The 21357-nt window shown below is 36.3% G+C and overlaps 2 protein-coding genes across 2 annotated transcripts; one reads left to right on the top strand and one right to left on the bottom strand.

Annotated features, from left to right (window-relative positions):
• Positions 1-1405: 1405 nt before the first annotated feature.
• Positions 1406-6711, bottom strand: rnf7 (ring finger protein 7). The gene is made up of 3 exons (XM_079373817.1): positions 6522-6711; positions 4318-4365; positions 1406-3792 (listed from the first exon to the last, which is right to left on the bottom strand). The coding sequence occupies exons 1-3, from the start codon at positions 6694-6696 to the stop codon at positions 3674-3676; spliced, it is 342 nt and encodes a 113-aa protein (XP_079229943.1). The 5' UTR covers positions 6697-6711; the 3' UTR covers positions 1406-3673.
• Positions 6712-8756: 2045 nt separating this feature from the next.
• Positions 8757-20760, top strand: LOC306842518 (short transient receptor potential channel 6-like; the record flags this gene model as incomplete). Its single annotated transcript, XM_079373442.1, has 12 exons — positions 8757-8851; positions 10691-11447; positions 12946-13131; positions 13328-13492; positions 13682-13898; positions 14754-14981; positions 16033-16297; positions 16944-17139; positions 18925-19128; positions 19381-19437; positions 19634-19709; positions 20023-20760. The coding sequence occupies 12 exons, from the start codon at positions 8757-8759 to the stop codon at positions 20157-20159; spliced, it is 2583 nt and encodes an 860-aa protein (XP_079229568.1). The 3' UTR covers positions 20160-20760.
• Positions 20761-21357: the final 597 nt, after the last annotated feature.

Below are 21357 nucleotides of genomic sequence, written 5' to 3'. Positions count from 1 at the left end.
GTAGCAATGAGTAAGATATAAGGAGATACAGGCAATGCAGAGTCGAGCTCTGATATGCTGACGAGTCAAAATGAATGAGGCTTCAGAGCCTCAAGTCGGAGTCTTCCCTGTTTCACTCACGTAATTGCTCAGTAAGAATTAAAAACCTCAAAAAGGATTTTCTCTTAAGTAAGTGTCTTTGTATGCTAATTCGTGGATACTGCTGAAGGAAAGGAACTTATGCCGTACCTTACTTAAGAGGCTTTGGCCTATGATTAGCCACAATGTTGAGGGATAAACAATGCAATTAACATGCTCAGTCCTCGACTATCAACTTCAGTTCAAGGAAATAAACCGAACTAGATTCGACTAGGTTTATGAAGAAAATGTGAGTGGTGCTTGCTTGTGAAAACTGTGCCTCTTTAATGCTCAAGGGTGTTGCTATTCAGTGTTTTAGCATATAGGCTTCTTACTAGCCCAAGTAAAAAGGGACATTCTGGTCTCTAGATATAGCTCAAACCTTCCCTCAGTGTTAGTGCCAGTTCACCATGTCAAATCACTTGGAGAAATAATAGCACTAATTTAAAGTTGACTTCTTTTAGCGGTCTTTTCAAATTCCAAATCCCAAGTTTGAGCCATAGTAGCTAGGCTTGCCTTAACGACTAATTACAATTAAATACTTGATGTTATAAGCTGATAGGTCATGGTTGTTTTCATTTCTTTGAGAGTCTGAAGACTTTAGGAGCTTGCGGGAGTAGGTTTAAAGCTCATTATACAAGCACATGGAATGAGAATAAAGTGAGAATAAGCCTTCATTAGGTGTAAACATTATAGCAAAATCTGTCCTCTTGGCTGCATTCAACCCAGCTTTGCGCAACAGACAGCCATGTTTCAGAGGAGGCTGTCAGGCAGACATTGCATTCCTATAATGATACAGCATTAGCATTTATTAAGATGGCAAGATTTGAGACATTGTTTCTCTATTTTTTTATTCTTATAAAATACTTAGAAAATTTAGTAATATCAATTCAAATGCTGGAAAAACGTTTTGTAGAGCAACATGTGCATGCACATAAAGTCTTTACAACACTAATATTTTTATTTAATTTTCTAAATGTGTGAGATCAGATAATAGTCAACAAGTGTCCAAAAAACATAAACTCCTTCAATACATCCCAGGAGGCACCTCATTGATTTGCCAACCAGTATGTGAAAATGGTCATGTGCAGCAATAAAGATTCTATTCTTTTCTGTTTTAGAAAGCAAATATTCTTAACTTGCAGATAAACACCAAGAAATGCATTATTGGTCGCCCTATAGATTCGATACAGGATATATTAAAATTATATTGGGAAAGCCTTGATTATATCCATCAGGAACTGAGTGGGTGAGAATGCTGCCAGATGTGAATATGAGCACCCTAAAACAATGTTTAAGAAGCTTTATTCTTGGTTAACACTGGACAGCCTTAAGTATTTTCACAAGTTATTACATTACACATTGTTTGTAGAATAGCAGGACATTTGCTTCACTGTTTAATGCCTTTTCAACTACAAAAACAATTTAGTTCCTCATATTTAGCCTTGATTACACTCTTTAGCAAAACCTTAACCCCAGAATGCACCGGGGAAGCCATCAATACAAACATTTTAGTTTACATTGCCATTGGCTAAAAAAGCCTGCGTCAAATTCCAACTAAATCTTTGTCTTGGAAATAGTTCTTATGGGTTCCGGACTAATCACAAGCACTTAAATCCTGAGCTGATTGTTTCACTGGAATTAGAAAAGGATGGAGCAATACACAGCGTACTGGCGGAGCACTTAGGGAATGCTTTTTCACAGACATCTGTTGCAAAGACTTTAGAAAAGTCATGGAAATTTCTATATATTAAGTTTTTTTTTTTTCTCCCCAGTTTATTTCTTCGAATAGATTCTGCACTTTGTAAGTACTTATGTAAAATGTGCCCATACGCCAGCTTAATAATTACTCCCATTTAATGATGACAGAAGCTTAATTTGAGTAAACTAATCCTTCATTTCTGTGCTTTGAGGGCTTTTTAGAGACATTTGTACACTAAAAAGAATTAAAAACCTAAAAAATCTATCTGTCTGTCTGTAGTTTTTAAGGCTTTATTTTTTTATGCAATCTACCTGAATAAATCATGTAAAATCTCCGACATTAATTAATCTATGACACAATGAATTTAATATAATTAGTGAAATGTGCTCATTTAAGTTGATTCCTGTTTGTATTTGACTTGGAGTTATTTTATACATTTAAAAGACTGTATACAGCCAAACAGCTCAAATAGGAAAATACTTGAGAAATACTGGAAAATATTGCACTAGCAAAGCTACTGCTCATTGAACAAGGCTTAATGCGTATCCATAACCATAAGCGCTACTCTCCTGCACAATGGTAACTTCAACGTAACAGAAACCCTTTCAAATGTCAAACATAACTGAACATTAGACATTAATAGATGTTTTCCTTCATGCATAAACATAAAATAGCATTAATTTCAAAATGTACGCCCCATATCCAGCCATATGCAAAGCATGCTGGGAACTAACAGTTATCTCTAAAATAAAACTGCAAAATTGAGCTAATTCTCTTAAGTAGGTAGCCTTCTTTCCTTAATTTTTCAATCAGTTCCTCAATTTTAGCCTCAAAACTGCTTAAGTTCCCTTTAAAAAAATGAGAAAACGCATATCTTGGTTTTATTAGTATACTAAAAAGTCCTCAATATGTTCTATACATTTAGAACCAACAGCTACAACATGCCACAGTTGTAATCTAAATCTATAGTGAAAAATCTATTCCCTTAACAGATTATCTAATATAAATTCTACACAATAAATAAGCCTTCAATAAAACATGATAAATTCTAGTAAAGGTGGTCATGAGTAGTTTAAAAAGAATTTAATGTTTGTGCTGGTTCAAGACTGTTTCCTCTTTTCGTCAGTCTTTGTTTATTTGCCTTTTTTAGATACTGTTCGACTTTCTCTATAGCATTTTAAAGTGGCTGTTTCTCTAATTTGACCATCAGCTTTGAGACAGGAATAGCTTGCGCAAAATCTTATCAGACTTTGAGCGCGCTGCGGATATTGTGCTGCGGATAACTGCTCCGTTTGGTTCCTACGTGAAGTCAGCGCTTATAAAAGCGTAATTATATTAAAATAATAGCCTGATTCAAGGTTTCCATTAACCATGGTATAAATATTGGGGGGTTGTACTTGCTAGTTTTGCTTATCGGGGGGGCGGTATATGCCCCCTATCCCCCCCAAAAACTACACCAATGCCTGAAATTATTTCAAAATAATCAATCATTCAGTTATCAGAGACAAACACCTATAAAACATTGGGATTTGATTTTATTCCTAACACACATAAAACACATTCACAGCACAACTTCAGTTATAGTCACACATGATGCCACAAACACCCAAGTGAATCTGTCGTATCCTGCAGCTCTTCTGGCTGGTTCTTCTTAATGCTGTATGAGGTGACAGAATGGTAAAGCTAACCAGTGTCACCTGGATTTCTGCCAACATCCTTGGTTTCACTTTGACAGTCACACACAGGTTTTCCTACACATTCAATGGCTGGAGATGCTCTGATAATCAGTCTGATCTCCCTAAGCAGAGTAGTGCCAAAGCGGACGGAGGAAATGTGAGTCCAAAGCTTGACTCCTCACTTGCCAATCCTCTGTACCACCCAGTCCTGTTGGCATAGCGGGCATCTATTGTTCTGCTTCACCCAGAGGGACATGCAGCAGTTGTGGAAGGAGTGGTTGCACTCTCCCCATACCACTGAGAGAAAGACAGAATAAGAGACAGCAATGTTTCAGACCCAGAAAAACAAAACTGAGACATTCCACAAATTATCTTTTGTGTTCCGCAGAAGAAAAACAGACAGTCATACTGGTTTTGAAACAACATGAGGGCAAATTTTCATTTCTGGGTGAACTACCCCTTTAAGTGTGACACTATTCCTTGATTTAACCTACCAGTGTGGAGGCAGGGTTTATTTTGTGACGCAAATGAATACCTATGGATCGTGCACTTGGTCAAGGTACTTAACCCCAGGTTGGTTTAGTTGGATTGCCCCTAATAGGTGTACTGTAAATTGCTTTGGATAAAAGAAACTGATAAGTGACTCTAGTATATAATTTATTATACTGTATATTAAAAATGGGAGAAATAAGAGATAAAATGTGAAAAATATTAGTGCAAACTGTAACGGGAATGAACAGTGCAGCCATCTGCTTCTAGGGGATTAATGTAATTGATTAATTAGGGGATAAATGTAATTGATTAATTAGGCAGTTGACTTACCGACACAGTCCTCTTGTTTGTTTTCAGCCTGACATCTCAAGCATGCATCTGAAATACATATTCAATATTCATTTAAAACAAAGACAGTTCTTATTTCTGTTCATTTAGGGCCAAAATTAGTTGAACAGACAGATTAGTAGACAGACTTGCTAAAGTCATATGCAGTTACAGTCCATCTGTGTGTATAATTGTTTTTTGATTATGTTGGAATGCATGTGATGAACCAGTAAAGTATGGCTGTCTCACAGCCTAGTCGACTGCCTACCTAAACATAATTTTAGTATTTATTGTTTAAATTATCATAAAGACAAGTGCATCTCCTATCTCTTTGAATGGGGAAACATCAAATTCTCCAAAACTGTTCACCAGGCTTATTTGAAATCACCAATAAAATCTGACAACAACTGTCTCATAAGTGTAGTTTCTTATGCTCAAAGTGTTAAAAAAAGCATAGTTTTCAGGCTAGACCAGTCAATGAACATAAGCAGTCCTAAGCTGCATCTCCGAACGTTGACCGTTTCAATCGCAACCGGAGCTTCCAACAGCAGCTGCAGTGGCATGATGACTAGCGATTGGCTGTTTTATTCAGTAGGCCGGACTACTCAATTCCACCATACTGCGCATTGCACTTTCGTTCCCATTAATAAGTAATAGGAGTGCACTGTCTCTGAACATCTAAAGCAGGGTTGTCCAAACTAGGTCCTGGAGGGCTGTTGTCCTGCAGAGTTTAGCTCCAACTTGCCTCAACACACCTGTATAGAAGCTTCTAGTATGCCTGGTAAGACCTTGATTAGCTGTTTCAGGTGTGTTTAATTAGGGTTGGAGCTAAACTCTGCAGGACACTGGCCCTCCAGGACCGAGTTTGGACATCCCTGATCCAAAGTAATTGATCTGAACATTCATTGCAGCACTTCTGAACACTGATTATATTCAGTATTTTTGGGCGTCATAGGGGGTTTTCACACTTGAAATAGGCCTAGTTAACTCCCAATGGAATACTGACCAAGATGACAATTTTGCTTCATGTCTCACACTGCTCACAATTTACCTAGGGTTGACAGTCGATCTTGAGGATTCATAAGATGACATGTACCTGTACATTTCACAGTTGTTTGCTCCCATTGACTTCCATAGTATTTTTCCTCTACTATGGAAGTCAATGGGGGCCAACAACTGTTTGATTACCAGCATTCTTTAAAATATCTTCTTTTGTGTTCAACATAAGACAGAACATACAGGTTTGAAATGACATGAGGGCGAGTAAATGATGAGAGAATGGTATACAGTTGTTTCAGCATCTGGGTGGAAAAAATGATGGAAAAGATGCATAAATCTGGAACCTTCATGTAAACATGTGGCATGCCGCATTTGTCCAATCAATGAAAATGACACTGTAAAAATGCAACCAAGAACGTTAACCTAGAGTTCACAATGTATAGTGTGAAACGTCCACTTATGAACACCCAGGGTTAATTGTTAACCCCGGTTTAAGTATGAGCAGTGTGAAACTTGAACCAAGATAACCCAGGGTTAACTATTTCAGGTGTGACACGTCCTTATGAAATGTTCCTTTACCCAGATTTAAAAGTGGGGTTTAGAATGACCACATCTGGTGTTACTGGCAGTGTGAAAACACTAAGTTACACGATTGATTGGGCACTTTTGGCCATCAGATGCGTTTGAACGTTTTACTTGATTTTTTTAAAGCATTATAGATACCTTCAAACAGTCATTGTGTTACGTTTACTCGAACGTTTAAAGCGGCATTTGTGTGCATGTCTTCCGAGTGTTCCATTTAGAATTTTTGAGCATCATACGCGAAAACAAACGTTCTTGTAGATAGGTTAACGTTACTCCATTATTCCATTCAAAAAAATAAATATGCGAGTTTATGGTTCATTCAATGCATTATTTCGAGCGTTATTTTGGCTACGGAATGTTTGATTCTCCAGTCACGGCATTTTGGCCATTATAGACACATTTCAACGTTTGAGTCAGCATTTTCGTGACCACTTATGATTTCAACAAACACCGTCTATGCAGGCAGCACTATGTCATTTACTTTTATCTGTGTTATTTTGCTAGACAAGACTCCGACAGTGTTATCTGCCTACTCGTGGTCTGTTGAGGTAAACCTGCTAAGAATCACAGAAAGGTAACTTACACAAATGCTAACTTAGCCGGTTAGCTAGAGAAACACTCACCCATTACTTGAACCCGACAAATAGCGCAAGTGTCACACTCCACATCCCAGCTCCACATGGCTACCGCATTCCACTTCTTGAGGGAGAACATCTTATCTCCCCCTGATTTAGATCCAGAAGAACCGCTGTGAGTGTGCACTAAACCCGGCTCATCACCGTCGTCCATCTCCGCCATGGCGAAGAGGCGCAGAAACAAAATGGCTGAGCTAGGCTTGTCTGCAGACACTCAGATCGGTCTCTCACTGGAGTTGACCGTAAACAGGCCTCTGCCTGGATGTGTTAAATACACTCAGCAAGGAACATTTTCACACTGTTCCCTATTTCTCCAAAGTACCATAAAACAACCATATTCATTCTATCTGTCTTTTGAAACGCATTACATTTTTTAATTTAATTTATGCATTTATCAGATATGTATTTTAATGTTTTTGTTTTCACTTTCTGCTTCTGTGATGTACATAACTTCTATTTTTCACCTCTCCGTGTTTTATAGGTTTTATTTACCAAAAATAAATAAATAAATAAATACAAAAAAGTAGAAATTATAATTAAAACTAGAATTTATTCACTTGGTTTTACATGCAATCATTATTATTTTGTAAATAAAAATACTGAACGTGGCATGCTATAGTGCTGCTCAGAGGCTTCATGCCCATTCAAGGAGAGGGAGCACGTGCCCCCTCAGATTTTTGAGCCAAGTGGATTTTGAATAATAATAATATTTTCTATATTTAATACAATCACACCGCGTGTTTAAATCATTCTGTAAGATTCATTTCACAGTGTAAACAGCTTCAGTGATTTTAATGGGAGTTTTTGAGAGTGCTTGAACTCAGTGAAAATGTTCTTTGATAATGTAAATGATCTTTTTGCTCTCTTTCTGTACAATGAAAGTGTTATGATTAGTAGCCTAACTTAATGTTTTTATTCACATTAACTTTCAATGTTAAATTCACATTAAATATAAAGTCAGTCGTATTAAAAATATGCATGGCACCCATATCTGTTAATTAAATAAAAAGATGGGTTTGTATGCATAGTTAATAGATTACATTAGGTTACTTTGACCATCGCCCACTATAGATCAACTAACATAATCTATAAAGGTGAGAATCAAGATATTCCATTATATAGTTAATGCATTTGGGAATGTTTCAAATACAAAGGAAAAAATAGGCTAAATAAAAGTGCTGTTGTGGCTGATTTGTCTCACATTACGACCTCACCCTAACTCGTGCCCTTCAAAAATAATGAGTGCATGACGACCCTGGTGCTGCTGCTAATTTTGACCTGGTTGTGATTGATTGTGGCAACTGTTAAATTGTGCTAAATGTGCTAGTGATGGTCACCGTCACCCCCAATTCAATTCTTTTTTTTTTTTTTTTTTTTATTATATTAAACAAAATGTTGATATGGGATTTCGAAAGTTTTCAAACTCTATCATAAAAATCTGTAAATTTGGAGTTAAGCGTGCAAATATTTCTGAAATTTGGCTACTAAAATAAAAAGGTCATTTGTGACCTATGTCACAAATTTTATTCAAATTTAAAAAGCATCCCAACATTTCCGGAATTCGGGTTGCTATGTTTTCCCTCATATTTACATGCATCCATATAGATCACATAGGCCATGCTGACCCATACCATCATGGAATTCATTATCCATCGTTGCACTTTTAAGCTCACACTTTGTAAAACACACTGAGCCTTTGTAAAGTAAATTCATCATCATTGTATTATTATTAGTAGCCTTTCACAATTGCATGTCAACATGCCAGCGCCCATGAGGGGGCGACCCGCTCCACATAGAATAATCATAATAATAATAATAATAAAGAATTTTGACCGTCTCTCCCTCATGTGAGTGATATTTATTTGATATTTCAAAAAGTACAGTTCATTACTTTGTCGCTTAAAATATTTATCTCAGCTCAGATACAATGTTTCAAATCGTACAATAATGTGCATTAAAAATCACCTCATCAAAATAGAAAAGGCACAGTGTGAACGATTTCTACAGTATAGCCATGACGTCATCATACATTCGATTTGGGGAAAACATTCAATAAGCTTCCTGAAGTAGGCGCGTGTAGTCCTATGGACCAGACCGAATCCAGAGTTCGCATTTGAATTAAAAACAAGACCGAGGAGAATTTCACTAAACTTTGCATGGGCACATCTATTCCAGGGGAGAGCAGCTGTCTCGTGCGGATCAGTTGCAGACAACAGCAAACCCATGTCCACTGAAAACACTTCTGTTAAACACACTTCTGTCCATCAACGGATGAACACCGACTTTGAAAAGTATCCTTTACCACGGTATTGCAAGAGGTGAGTGCTCTTTTTATTTTTTTTACATTTTTGATTCATTCGAAGAAATGTTACAACATTTTAGCATTGATATTATTAGCAAAGTTAAGGAAATTTTTACCAATTCATTTTTCTTCATTTTCATTGTTTATGTGTTTATGTATTACTTTACTGTAGAATAAGCTACTTTGTCATTTGCACAACAGCATAACGAAACTTAGTGTTTCTTCTCAGTGGCACATTCACAAAAACACAAACAAACAAATATAGACAGAAAAAAAACCCCACATAAATAACAAAGAAGTATAGCCTATTTGTTTGTTGATAGGATAGGATTTACACATAGTGTAAAATAAATGACTCAAACTATGGCATGTTGCAGGTTCCTGAAGTAACCTTTTATTCTTAAAGTCTTTACTGAAAAAAAATATATAAAGAACTGACATAAAAATAATTCTGTTTTTTTTTTTCTACATATGTCAATTTCAGGACAAACATTATATGCTGAGCCCAATTCAAGGTGAATTGGGGCAATAACTACCAAACTTTCAAGATTTACTTTAATATTAAGGCAGACTGGGGCTAGTTGTCACAGAAGTTGTCACGAGGGTTGAATCTTAGTAACTGTAATATTTTGTGTTAAAAGGTCAGTTACACATTTTCTCTCTCTCTCTCTCTCTCTCTCTCTCTCTCTCTCTCTCTCTCTCTCTCTCTCTCTCTCATCTGTGGTCTTTATGTGTTCTTAAGAACCAGATAGTCTTTCAGCATGTTTTTGTAAATCTATGACACATTTGACCCCAAATATTTGACATTTACAACATTTAGCCCCTCACATGCTGTCTGCTCTAGTCTTACTTGGATTATTATCACTCAACATACAGAATGTTGTCAAAGTTGTAAGAAGATCTCAGAGTTCTTGAATTCTAAAGGGAAAGGGTTTATATAGATTGAAATGTAAGGAGGAGAGGACCTAACGCTGATAACAGTAGTTGTGCCCTTTGGCTACTGGGATGAGAATTTTCTTGATTAACTAAGACAGCATTAGTGTGGGAGGAGGGCTCATTGATCTCTGATTCAGCACAGTCATTGCTACTGAAACAAACAAATAATTTCAACAACATTAAGCAATTTAAATTCAGGCACATCTTCATCCTTTATTCTTTTTCTGACATATACATATAATTTTTGCCCTGTTTTAAACAACCTTCAAAACTCATTGTCTTTTGGTAAAACTTGTTTCATGTTCAGAAAGTTTTTCAAAATTAATATGCATCTTAGATGCAGTTGGAGTGTATTTTTCTCAGAAAGATGATATGCAACTAAACATTTCGTAAGTAAAAAAAGTTTAGTAGCATGATAATGGACAAGCTGCAGGCTACTCAGAATTCAAAGTAGTTAAACTACAGTCAAACTACTAACAAAAGTAGCTAACTATGTTGAAGCTATGTAAGGGGAAATATATTTGAAATATAAAACAATATTTTTTTACCATATTGTATAATTTATAATGTAAATTATACAATATGGTAAAAAATATAATATCACTGTTCTGCAAATGTTCACAAGCATAATCCAGTCATTTCAATAGTAATCCATGGGCTCAGGAATTTCAAGTGAGGTCAACAAGACTTCCTCAAGCATATTTCACAAGAGGTTCAAGTTGGTTGCGTGAATTCACCGCGTTGACCAAGAGAAAGCTGCTTGGCTTGAAAGTGACTTCTGTGTGAGCTGTGCTTCATACTTTTTTGACAAAAGACAATGGACCCTTTTCCCTAACAAAATTTCACTGGAATGTCGCTAATGAGACCGCATCTGTTTTAAACAAGTTTTGTGATTTGATTTTCTCTCTTGTTGGAATAGGTGGAGCAACGATGACCTTCAAAGGCATGCACTGGCTAAGAGCCGCCGCATGGCTATGCGGAAACCGGCCTACATGTTTAACGCCCGTTACAATAGTCTATCTCCAACTGAAGAGCGTTTCCTAGAGGCGGCAGAGTATGGAAATATCCCTGTCATCCGTAGGATGCTAGAAGATCTCCCAGACCTTAATGTCAACTGTGTGGACTACATGGGCCAGAATGCATTGCAGCTTGCGGTTGCCAATGAGCACCTAGAAGTGACGGAACTCTTGCTGAGGAAAGAAAACCTGGCCCGGATTGGTGACGCTCTGCTTTTAGCCATAAGTAAAGGCTACATTCGTATTGTGGAGGCCATTTTGGGCCACCAAGCCTTTGCGGACACATCTAAACTCACTAGCAGCCCCCTCAAGGCAGAGACGCAAGAAGACTTCTTCGCCTATGACGAGGATGGCACTCGGTTTTCCCATGATATTACACCCATTATACTAGCTTCTCATTGCCATGAATATGAGATTGTGCACATTCTGCTAAGGAGGGGCGCCCGCATTGCACGCCCACATGACTACTTTTGCAAATGCAACAGCTGCCTCTATCACCAGAGGCACGACTCTTTTAGCCATTCGCGTTCAAGAATCAATGCCTACAAAGGGTTGGCAAGCCCTGCCTACCTATCCCTATCCAGCGAGGACCCGGTACTGACGGCTCTCGAGCTCAGCAATGAACTTGCTGTATTAGCCAACATAGAAAAAGAGTTCAAGGTAAGCATGATAGTATATAAGAGAAGAAAATGAAGATTCTGTTAGTAAAAAATGGAACATGGAAGAATTTTTCATCCCAACTTAATGTTTCAATATGATATATGTCATTGTCAACACAGCAATGGGGTTTGACCAAGCATTTCATTGGGTAATATCAATTGATATAGAGTAATAACAATATTAGGCAGGAAATACATTTGGAAAAAGACAAGCAGCTAGACTAATGAGTTTAAGAGTTATGCTTTTTATTTAACTTTTAACCTTTTATGCAGAATGCATATGGATGTGGGTGTACAGTCATGCTTGGTAGTTGGTGAGTCTGCAGCCTTTGCCATAGAGTGGGTGGCTCAGCTCTTCTTGCTTAAATTATTATTGATGAGTTGAAGGTTTTGTTCGCTGATTGAGTTTTTAACAGATGGTAAGACTGCTCTCTAGAAATGAAAAGAAAACATTTCTGCTGTGATGTGGATGACCACATGCCAGTTACATTCATTTTGCAAGCATTGAGGATGATCATATGGAAAACTCAGTAATGCTAAGAGATGTGTTTGTGACACTTTACAATATCTTTCATTAAGCCACTGAAGATAAATTAAAGACAATGTGTGTGGTGCTTGCCCATGGCAATATCAATTTGGAGGTTACTGTGGCATTAGAAGGTGATTTCTAGGGTGATTTAGATGCTTGCCAGGGCATTAGTGGATGTTCTGGGTGTTAATAGGTGGTTGCCAGAGTGTTCTGGCAGATTGCTTACTGTCTCAAGTCAGAATCTCTGTGATAGTCTGTTCTCTAAATAGGGCCCAGGTTGCTCCTTCAATGCTAGTCTCAGCCTTAAACATCCACCTATGCGTCCATAGGTGCCAACCAACAGCAAGGAAATTGACAAATTTTTGGGTCAACTGTCCCTTTAATATTGTCAGTGAAAGCAAATATAAAGTGTTACCATTGTCTTATTTCTGAGAATTTCTTGAAAGATCTTTTTTTTTTTTAGATTTTATGTTAAGTGTTAAAGGGTTAGTTCATCCAAAAATGAAAATTCTGTCATTAATTACTCACCCTCATGTTGTTCCAAACCCGTAAGTAATTTTACGAAGCTACAAGAGTACTTTTTGTATGCTAAGAAAACAAAAATAACGACTTTATTCAACAGTTTGTCTCCTCTACGTCAGCATAGCGCCATTTTGGAGAATATCTGCTGGACGGAAACTGCGTACGTAAAAATTACAGTTGAACCCCTGATGTCACATGTATTATTTTATCGATTACCTTTATCGTGTAAGGACCATTGCTGTCTATGAAGGGTCTGAGCGCTCTCAGATTTCATTAAAAACATCTTAATTTGTGTTCCGAAGATGAACAGAAGTCTTACGGGTTTGGAACAACATGAGGGTGAGTAATTAATGACAGAATTTCAATTTTTGGGTGAACTATCCCTTTTAAGGCGATTTTCATCGTACTTGTATGTATTCAACAGATCTACACTAATTTCCTTTCACAGAACGATTATAAGAAGCTGTCTATGCAATGCAAGGATTTTGTAGTTGGACTTCTGGATCTGTGTCGGAATACAGAGGAGGTGGAAGCCATTTTAAACGGAGACACAGAGGCAGCTGGCCACTATGACACGGGCGGCAGACCTAATCTAGTTCGATTAAAACTGGCCATCAAATACGAGCTGAAAAAGGTAGGTTCCTTTCATAAAAAAACATTAATATTTCACACAATGATTTCAATAAGTGATATAATTATTATGCATAATGATTCAACTATTGTAGCCTTAAGTGCTAAAATACAGCGGCTTAATCACTGTACATGACTGCACAGTAATACAAACGAATCTGTTTACTGTATCTCTGCCTGCTCTGATGCTTCCCACACAGTTTGTAGCCCATCCAAACTGCCAACAGCAGCTTTTGTCCATATGGTATGAGAATCTGTCAGGGCTCAGGCAGCAAACCACAGCTGTCAAGTTGCTGGTGGTTCTGGGGGTGGTGGTTGGACTTCCCATCCTGGCCTTACTGTACTGGATAGCACCCTCAAGCAAGGTCAGACTGTAATAACCTGAACCTTTAGTCACTGTGAATTCATCCACAGCATTGTATTTCTTTTCTGCTTATGTGATATTATAAGTAAGAAAATAAGACGATGAACACAATGCTGTTTCTGATTTCTTACTAAAATTGCATTACTTCAGAACATTCTTTATTTGTTTTGTGCAATATTTTTGATTATAGTTGGGGAAGATCATACGTGGTCCTTTCTTAAAATTTGTGGCACACGCAGCTTCTTTCACAATCTTTCTTGGCCTTCTCATTATGAATGCTGCTGACCGTTTCGAAGGGACATCTCTCTTACCAAATATGACCATCCACGACCACCCCTCCCAATTGTTCCGCATGAAGACCACCCCTTTTACCTGGATGGAAATGCTGATCATTTCCTGGGTCGTAGGTCAGACATCATCTCTCACCGTGTTACACAACAACATATCAAATGTTTATTTGGATCAGATCATTTACTCGTTTGCATGAAGTTGCAAACTTTGTCTGATTGATATTTTATACTTTGTTTAGAAAGTCAAAGGCCTTTTAGTGTAATTTGAAAAATTGTCCCCCTTCAGGTTGTGGTACACATGTCTCTTTGCACTGAAATCTTTCAAGATTTTATGAAGTAAACATAAGAATAACTTTTATATTGTTAGTGGTATTTTAAGAAGAACACTTACTGGACTGAAGCAACTTTACTTGATTATCTATAGATATAAAAAAATAAAAAAAACATTAAAATGTGAGTAGCAAATAAGATAGATCAGACTTGAGGAATGTTTATTTGCATTACATGATTCCCCACCACAATAAAAACTACAGAGTTTTGATCATAAAACTAAGCACATTTTACTTTTTGGCTACATCAATATTAGCAAATGCACCAAAGTATTGAGCATGAGCTCCATATTATCCTATATTATACTATAGAGCCATACATGTCTGATCAAATGTGAAAGCCTGCTATGAACAATACGAAACTAAAGATTCAAAAATACTTTTCCATTTGCCCTTTTCCGCCAGTGATGTACTAAAATGAATCCCAAATGACTGATGCAAGAACACAATGATTCATAGGTCACAACTCTTTGAACTGTCTAACATCTGTCACATCTGCACTATCAAAATCTATTACAAATATTTGTGGAAATGATCTGTAAAGCACTAATGTTAATTTAAAAAAAGAAATACATTTTAAGACATTAAATGACTTTGAGTGCATGAACTCTAATTATCTGTCTCTTTCTTCTTCCAATTAAAGGAATGATTTGGGCTGAATGTAAAGAGATATGGTCTCAGGGTCCTCGGGAATATCTGCTGGAGCCTTGGAATTTGCTGGACTTTGGAATGCTGGCCATTTTCGTGACTTCATTTATTGCTAGGTTTATGGCATTTTGGCATGCAAATGTTGCACAGAGTTACGTCGACAAGCACTACACAGATCTATCAAACATTACCTTGCCCCTTGAGATAGAATACTATCGTCTTGGTGAGTAATGCTGTCAAAAAAAAGATGTTTAAGGTTTCTACATCACTACTTCAACAATGCAAAAATGAATTTTGCAAAACTTTATTTTTGTACATTCTTTTAAATTATATTTGAGGAAGATCATACATGGTACTTGTGGCACATTCAGCTTCTTTTACTTCCTTTTTTGACCTTCTTATAAAAAAACCAAAACAAAAAAAAAGGATAAAAGAAATTATTATGATTTCTATTACATTATTTAAGAAATTAACTTACTTTTGCAAAACAATGTATGATGCTTTGGATAAAAGAATTTACCGATGTGAATGTAACACATTTATATTTATTTGTTCTTTTATTTATTTACACATTTATTTTTGTATATCCCACTGATATAGTCTCCTCCGATTTGACAATGATGTGGTAGTGAGTTCAATCACAGAATGTACAGTTGACCTAAAAACTGTACACAAAACATATTAGATTCTTCATTATTTGCATAGATTAACTGATTAAAATACATAATACCATACAGTAATGTGTTGTTCAGAGATAAATGTCATAGTAAAGACAAACATGGCACTGTCGGTATTAAAGCAATAATTTTAGGAAAATAAAGCCGTGAAAACCAAATGTGAAAACATGAAAAATAAACTACAGAAAAATAGTAATGTTGGGAAAAAACATAGAAGAAACACGTATGAAATAACTAAATTATATAACAAAATAATCTTTTTAGAAACGATATATTCAGTTTTGAACCTTTTTGATTACTAGAAGAAATGAACTTTAACAGGTTGAGTCCCTTTTAGAAAATGTCAACTTCAATATTTCTGTCAATTAAATCCTTTTTCCCAGGACCCCTGCAGACTCTGTTGTTCCATGAAACATGCATTTGGTTTATAGGTTAATGAAGTGCAAAACCAACACTGACGAGTAGAAATCTATATATGACAGCTCACACAATGACTGTTTTTTTTTTTGGTGAATACCTTCAGATTGACCTTTTGAATTGACCTATAGAAAAGACAACATGCTCAACCTTAACAAGTTTCCTTTGTACATATTTCAGCTCGCGTCCACTGGGTTCCTTCAGACCCTCAGCTGATCTCTGAGGGCCTTTATGCCATCGCAGTCGTTCTGAGCTTCTCTCGGATTGCGTACATCCTACCGGCGAATGAGAGCTTTGGGCCTTTGCAGATCTCTCTGGGCAGGACTGTGAAAGACATATTTAAATTCATGGTGATCTTTATAATGGTGTTTGTGGCCTTCATGATTGGAATGTTTAACCTCTACTCGTACTACCGTGGAGCGAAACAGAACGGCGCCTTCACAACGTAAGCAATGGTTGATTCACATCAATTCCTTTGATGATTGTTTGTCTTGTCCTTTGTAACTGCATCACATCCGTGTCTTTATTAGTTATATAATTACAAAAATGCCCAGAGCCTTTGGCAGCAATGCATAAGGACATACTGGAAGTAGGCGTTTGGCAAATTTGATTATCATGACTACCACACCATGATCATGTCCATGTGAGTGAGAGTGAATAACAGTCCAGGACTCTTTATACTCTGTAAAAAGGCTCAGGGTAATATGAGAAATAGAGAAGTAATTCATTAAATACTGAAATTCATTAACATTTTGTAATAAGGTCCCATTAGTAAGCATTAGTTAATGTATTAATTAACATAAACTAATACATTTGTTACAGTATTTCTTAATCTTTGTTAATGTTAAGATATATATTTGAATATAATGAACTAAGACATATTTTTCATTATTCGTGTTAGTTAACAAATGGCACCTTTTTGTGAAGTGTTACCAAATTAAGTAATTTGACGTATGCAAATAATAAAACATACTTTCATATATGTGTATGTATATGTGATAAATTAGGAATTCAAATATGTTACATGGCAACATAATTATCTTTAAAACATAACCCACACTAAAGGAAGTTGTCTGTTTCCTCTTCTCCAGTGTCGAGGAAAGCTTTAAAACTTTATTCTGGGCTATTTTTGGGCTTTCTGAGGTCAAGTCTGTCGTCATCAACAATGGGCACAAATTCATTGAGAATATTGGCTATGTACTTTACGGAGTCTACAACGTTACCATGGTTATCGTCTTACTCAACATGCTCATCGCCATGATCAACAACTCATTTCAGGAAATTGAGGTAATCATATTCTGAAATGAGATCTGTGGATAGTAGGATGGTACAGGCCTGGGGCAAATGTCCAGACACCATCATTTCCCATTCATACTCCCTTTTAAATGAGATACAGATCCCTTGTAGTACTGTTGCGTTTGTTAAATTGCAATGGGAAGTCCTCTCTGGTTACAGTAGAGATTGATTATTGTTGGTTTTTATAAATTACAGCCTTTTTGTGTCAAAGCAACTTGGCCTTCACAATATATTACAGTAGCATCCAACAGTGAAATATCAATTGCTCATGCATTGAATGAAAAATACAACAAATATAGTTGCTGCTGCAAAGCAAGAATATCATTATCAGTCCATAAAAGATTAATTGCACCAGAGAGGTCTGATGGTGGTAACAGGAAACAGAGAAATTCTTTTTGATGCTTTTTATTGTCATCTGGGGATCTCATTATTTGACCATTACTAAAATGTCAACACTGCACTGCTAATGTTTTAGCATCAGATGCAACAAATTGAATTTGTCATTTAATTCTTACATACAATATGTATGATCCAGTGAAGAACCTTTAACATTAATGGAACCTTTCCATTTCAGAAAAGGTTCTTTATCGTGGAAAGAGGTTCTTTTCCGATTATTAAAAAAGATCTTCACTCCAAGATAAAAAATTTCCTTTTAAGAACCGTTCCATGAAAGGGTCTTTGGGGAGCCCAAAAAGCTTCTTTAATGGCATTGCTGTAAATCTCCACTTTTACGTTCATTTGATGTTAAGAGTGATAGGGAACACTGAGGCTCAGTAAAGGGAAGTAAAGGGAAGACACTGCAGGCAAAAACATGCACTTGTCAATTTTGAGATTTTGGGCTTTTTGATTTTTCATAGTCTAAAGAAAACATCCTAAAGACACTTTATCCATTTGCATCAATAGATTTCAATTACAATACATATTCTTTTTAAAAGCCGTTTTTTTTTTTTTCTCCTACACTGAGCCATAAATATCCACTTCAGTAGCACTTACACACACCAAACTTTACATTTTATATTCCTGTCTATATCCGGAAGGTTTTGACAGAGGGATTTGTTCATATATAATTTGCTTGATTATATACAACATTTTATTCCTCCCCAAAATTGTGAAAATATATTGTTTTCTGTCTGTTCTAAGTATTTTCTGAATTATGGAGTGACAAAATGAGATCCCTCTGTAAAACCTTTTGACTCTAATGTGTCAAAAAATAAATAATTAAACAAGAATTTTGAAACTGACTTCATCCAGTGTTTAGATTTTTATGAATTGTATGCAAATTAGCGCATATTTCATTAAATAATACCTCATTTGCTTATTTAAACCTAACATTTTAGAAAACTGTTTGCAAATTATCAATGTAGGTGATAACTATTAGTTATTTTTTTACCCTGTTCACCTGCAGTGTCTCGCCTTAAAAATACAGTTACAAACATGTGCTTTCTCCAGCAGGGCTTTATATATTGGTTTCAAACACCTAGTTAAATTAAGCTAATTTTTGTCCTTCAAAACAAAAACCCCAAAACTACAGAATTATCATTTTAAATCTAAATTTTACACTTCTTTAAGTAAAATGGCTTGCTTAAATATTGTTTCTGTGCTACCTTTATCTTTGTAAATGTCAATTTGATGATGGATATTTTGGTTATTTAAAGCAACTGTATTCATACTTGTGTTAGTGCAAAATAACATTTGATGCCACTCTAAATGTACCTATGTGGAAATTATTTGAATGAATTATCACTTGCCAGTACTTTGTTTATATCTTTGTGACAGGACGATGCAGATGTGGAGTGGAAGTTTGCCAGGGCTAAGCTGTGGTTTTCGTACTTTGAGGAAGGAGGGACGCTACCTGTGCCATTTAACCTCATTCCCAGCCCAAAATCAGTCATAAGCCTGGGTATGAAACTCAAACAGCTCCTGCTAATGCCTCTTCATAGACACAAAGAGAACCTGAAGGAGGACACAGAGCTCAATGAGGTGAGGCAGAGGAGAGACATTCTTAAATTACTAAAAATGCATCTGATGTGTGAGCGAAAGATTTCTCATCCATTTTATTTATATAATGATGTGGAGTTCTGCCAATTTTTTCATATGAATATTATATACTTTTATTGGTATTTGGTTCCCTCTTATGGTCAGATTGTGCAACATCATGAGGAGCTTTTCATTTATTGAAAGAACAAAATAGTTTGGGTTTGATATTCACACAGAATTTTTCTTTTCTTTTAGTCAGGTAAGCAAAAAGAGTCCAGTGAGAAGAATTCCCCTCGTACAAGTCGTTACCAGGTAAAAGGCAACTCTGACAAGTCACCAATAGAACGCAGAGAATAAAGAGATCACAGAACAATAGAGACAAGTATTTAGATTTCCAACATAGTTTACAAACAGTAATACAGTTTTATTATATAAAAGGCCAACTGACCAATCATAAGAAGCTATTTTGGAATAATAATGTTTTTCATGCAATTTTTTCTCTCCACAGAGGATCATGAAATGGCTAATCAAACGATATGTGATCAAAGCACAGACTGACAAAGAGGGAGATGAAGTAAATGAAGGTACAATGTTGTTCCAGATCAGACTTTGTGCTGTTAATTAAATTTAGATCATTTTTTTTTTGTGATTTCTGTCCTCCAAACTAAAATCTTTGATCATTTTAATTATACATTTTAAACTTTTTGTAAGATGGTTTGCTTTAGAACTGTTTTATATTTTATTTATTGTTAGGTTCAATTTTTTTTTGAAAGATGGTTTCCAGTGGAATTACTTTTGTTGGTGGACTTGGTTGTGTGTCAACTTATGTAATGATCGAGTTATGTAAGCTTATCACTAATGACAGAAGGTCTTTATCAATCTCTTTGTGTCTTACAGGGGAACTAAAGGAGATAAAGCAGGACATCTCAAGTTTACGCTATGAGCTCCTAGAGGAGAAATCCCGTCAAATGGAGGAGCTAGCAGAACTGGTCAGGAGACTGGGAGAGAGACTAGCCAGTCAACAGAACCTGTAGTTATTACCACTCTTAAAGGATACAAATGTACTAGTCTGAACAGTTATTCAACTGGCCCAAGAACGTTTTTGACTGGGAGAGTGAGTTATGAGGATTCCTCTATTATATCACTCTTTCCTCTTTCCTCTTTCCTCAACATTAGGTCATTTTTGCTTGTTTTATAAGCAATGTTTCCTCCAGAGAGCACTAATTCTGCAAAAAAAGAAGCTGAAATGTTGTAAAAATAACATTTATTTGTTTTTTAATGGAGAGTCGCATTTTTGGTACAGACCGGTTGCCATGCTGTGTCATATTCTAAATATGCGATGTTACAAACACAGTAACGACACAACACAGAGAGGAAGATGTTTTTTTATTGAATTTGATTTGATTTCACTGAACCTGAGCATAGTGGAGACCGCACAGATCACCGGCTGAGACCTAATGTCACTGTAAATGTGTAGTTACTACGTTTTGCATGGTGTTACTGATGTTAATGAATTTGGAAATCTATCATATTTTAACATGTGATGATTGTTGTTTGTGAATCATGGTCCACTATTAACCCTAATTATTAATTATTCATTGTGTGAAGTCTGACAATTAAAAGGTGTCAATGTTTCAACAGAGTCAATGGTTTATTTCTAAAAAAAAAAAAAAAAAAAGTCAAAAGTCAAAATAAATGTTTCTTTAACACAAGTGGAAAGTTGTACTTTTCACCTCATTTAAAGGAACACTGCACTTTTTTTGGAAATAGGCTCATTTTACAACTCCCCTAGAGTTAAACAGTTGAGTTTTACCGTTTTTGAATCCATTCAGCCGATCTCCGGGTCTGGCGGTAGCACTTTTAGCTTAGCTTAGCTTAGCATCCCTGCTGAAAAAAACAGCTAACACCAGGCTAAGCTGGCCAGGCTGGTTTTAGCTGGTCTCCCAGCCTGGTCATAGCTGGTTTATCAGGCTGGTTTTAGAGGGGTTTTGACCACATTTTTAGCTGGTCAGGCTAGTTTCAGCTGGTCAGGTTGGCTGGTCTTAGATGCTCAGGCAGGTCTTGGCTGGTTTTAGCTGGCCAGGCTGGCTGGTCTTGGCTGGTTTTAACTGGTCAGGCTGGTTTTAGCTGTTTTTTTCAGCAGGGATAGATCATTGAATCTGATTAGACCATTAGCATCTCGCTCAAAAATGACCAAAGAGTTTCGATAATTTTCCTATTTAAAGCTTGACG

The sequence above is a fragment of the Barbus barbus genome (assembly GCF_936440315.1).
Source record: "Barbus barbus genome assembly, chromosome: 23".
In the NCBI taxonomy this organism is placed as follows: domain Eukaryota; kingdom Metazoa; phylum Chordata; class Actinopteri; order Cypriniformes; family Cyprinidae; genus Barbus; species Barbus barbus.
This window is presented reverse-complemented; position numbering and strand designations above follow the sequence as displayed.

Excerpts from the sequence above, each read along its gene's own strand:
- rnf7 (XM_079373817.1), bottom strand. The coding sequence starts at position 6,696 with ATGGCGGAGATGGACGACGGTGATGAGCCGGGTTTAGTGCACACTCAC. Across the intron at positions 4,366-6,521 it reads TTGTCGGGTTCAAGTAATGG|ATGCATGCTTGAGATGTCAG; the intron begins GTGAGTGTTTCT and ends TATGTATTTCAG. Across the intron at positions 3,793-4,317 it reads CAAACAAGAGGACTGTGTCG|TGGTATGGGGAGAGTGCAAC; the intron begins GTAAGTCAACTG and ends TCTTTCTCTCAG.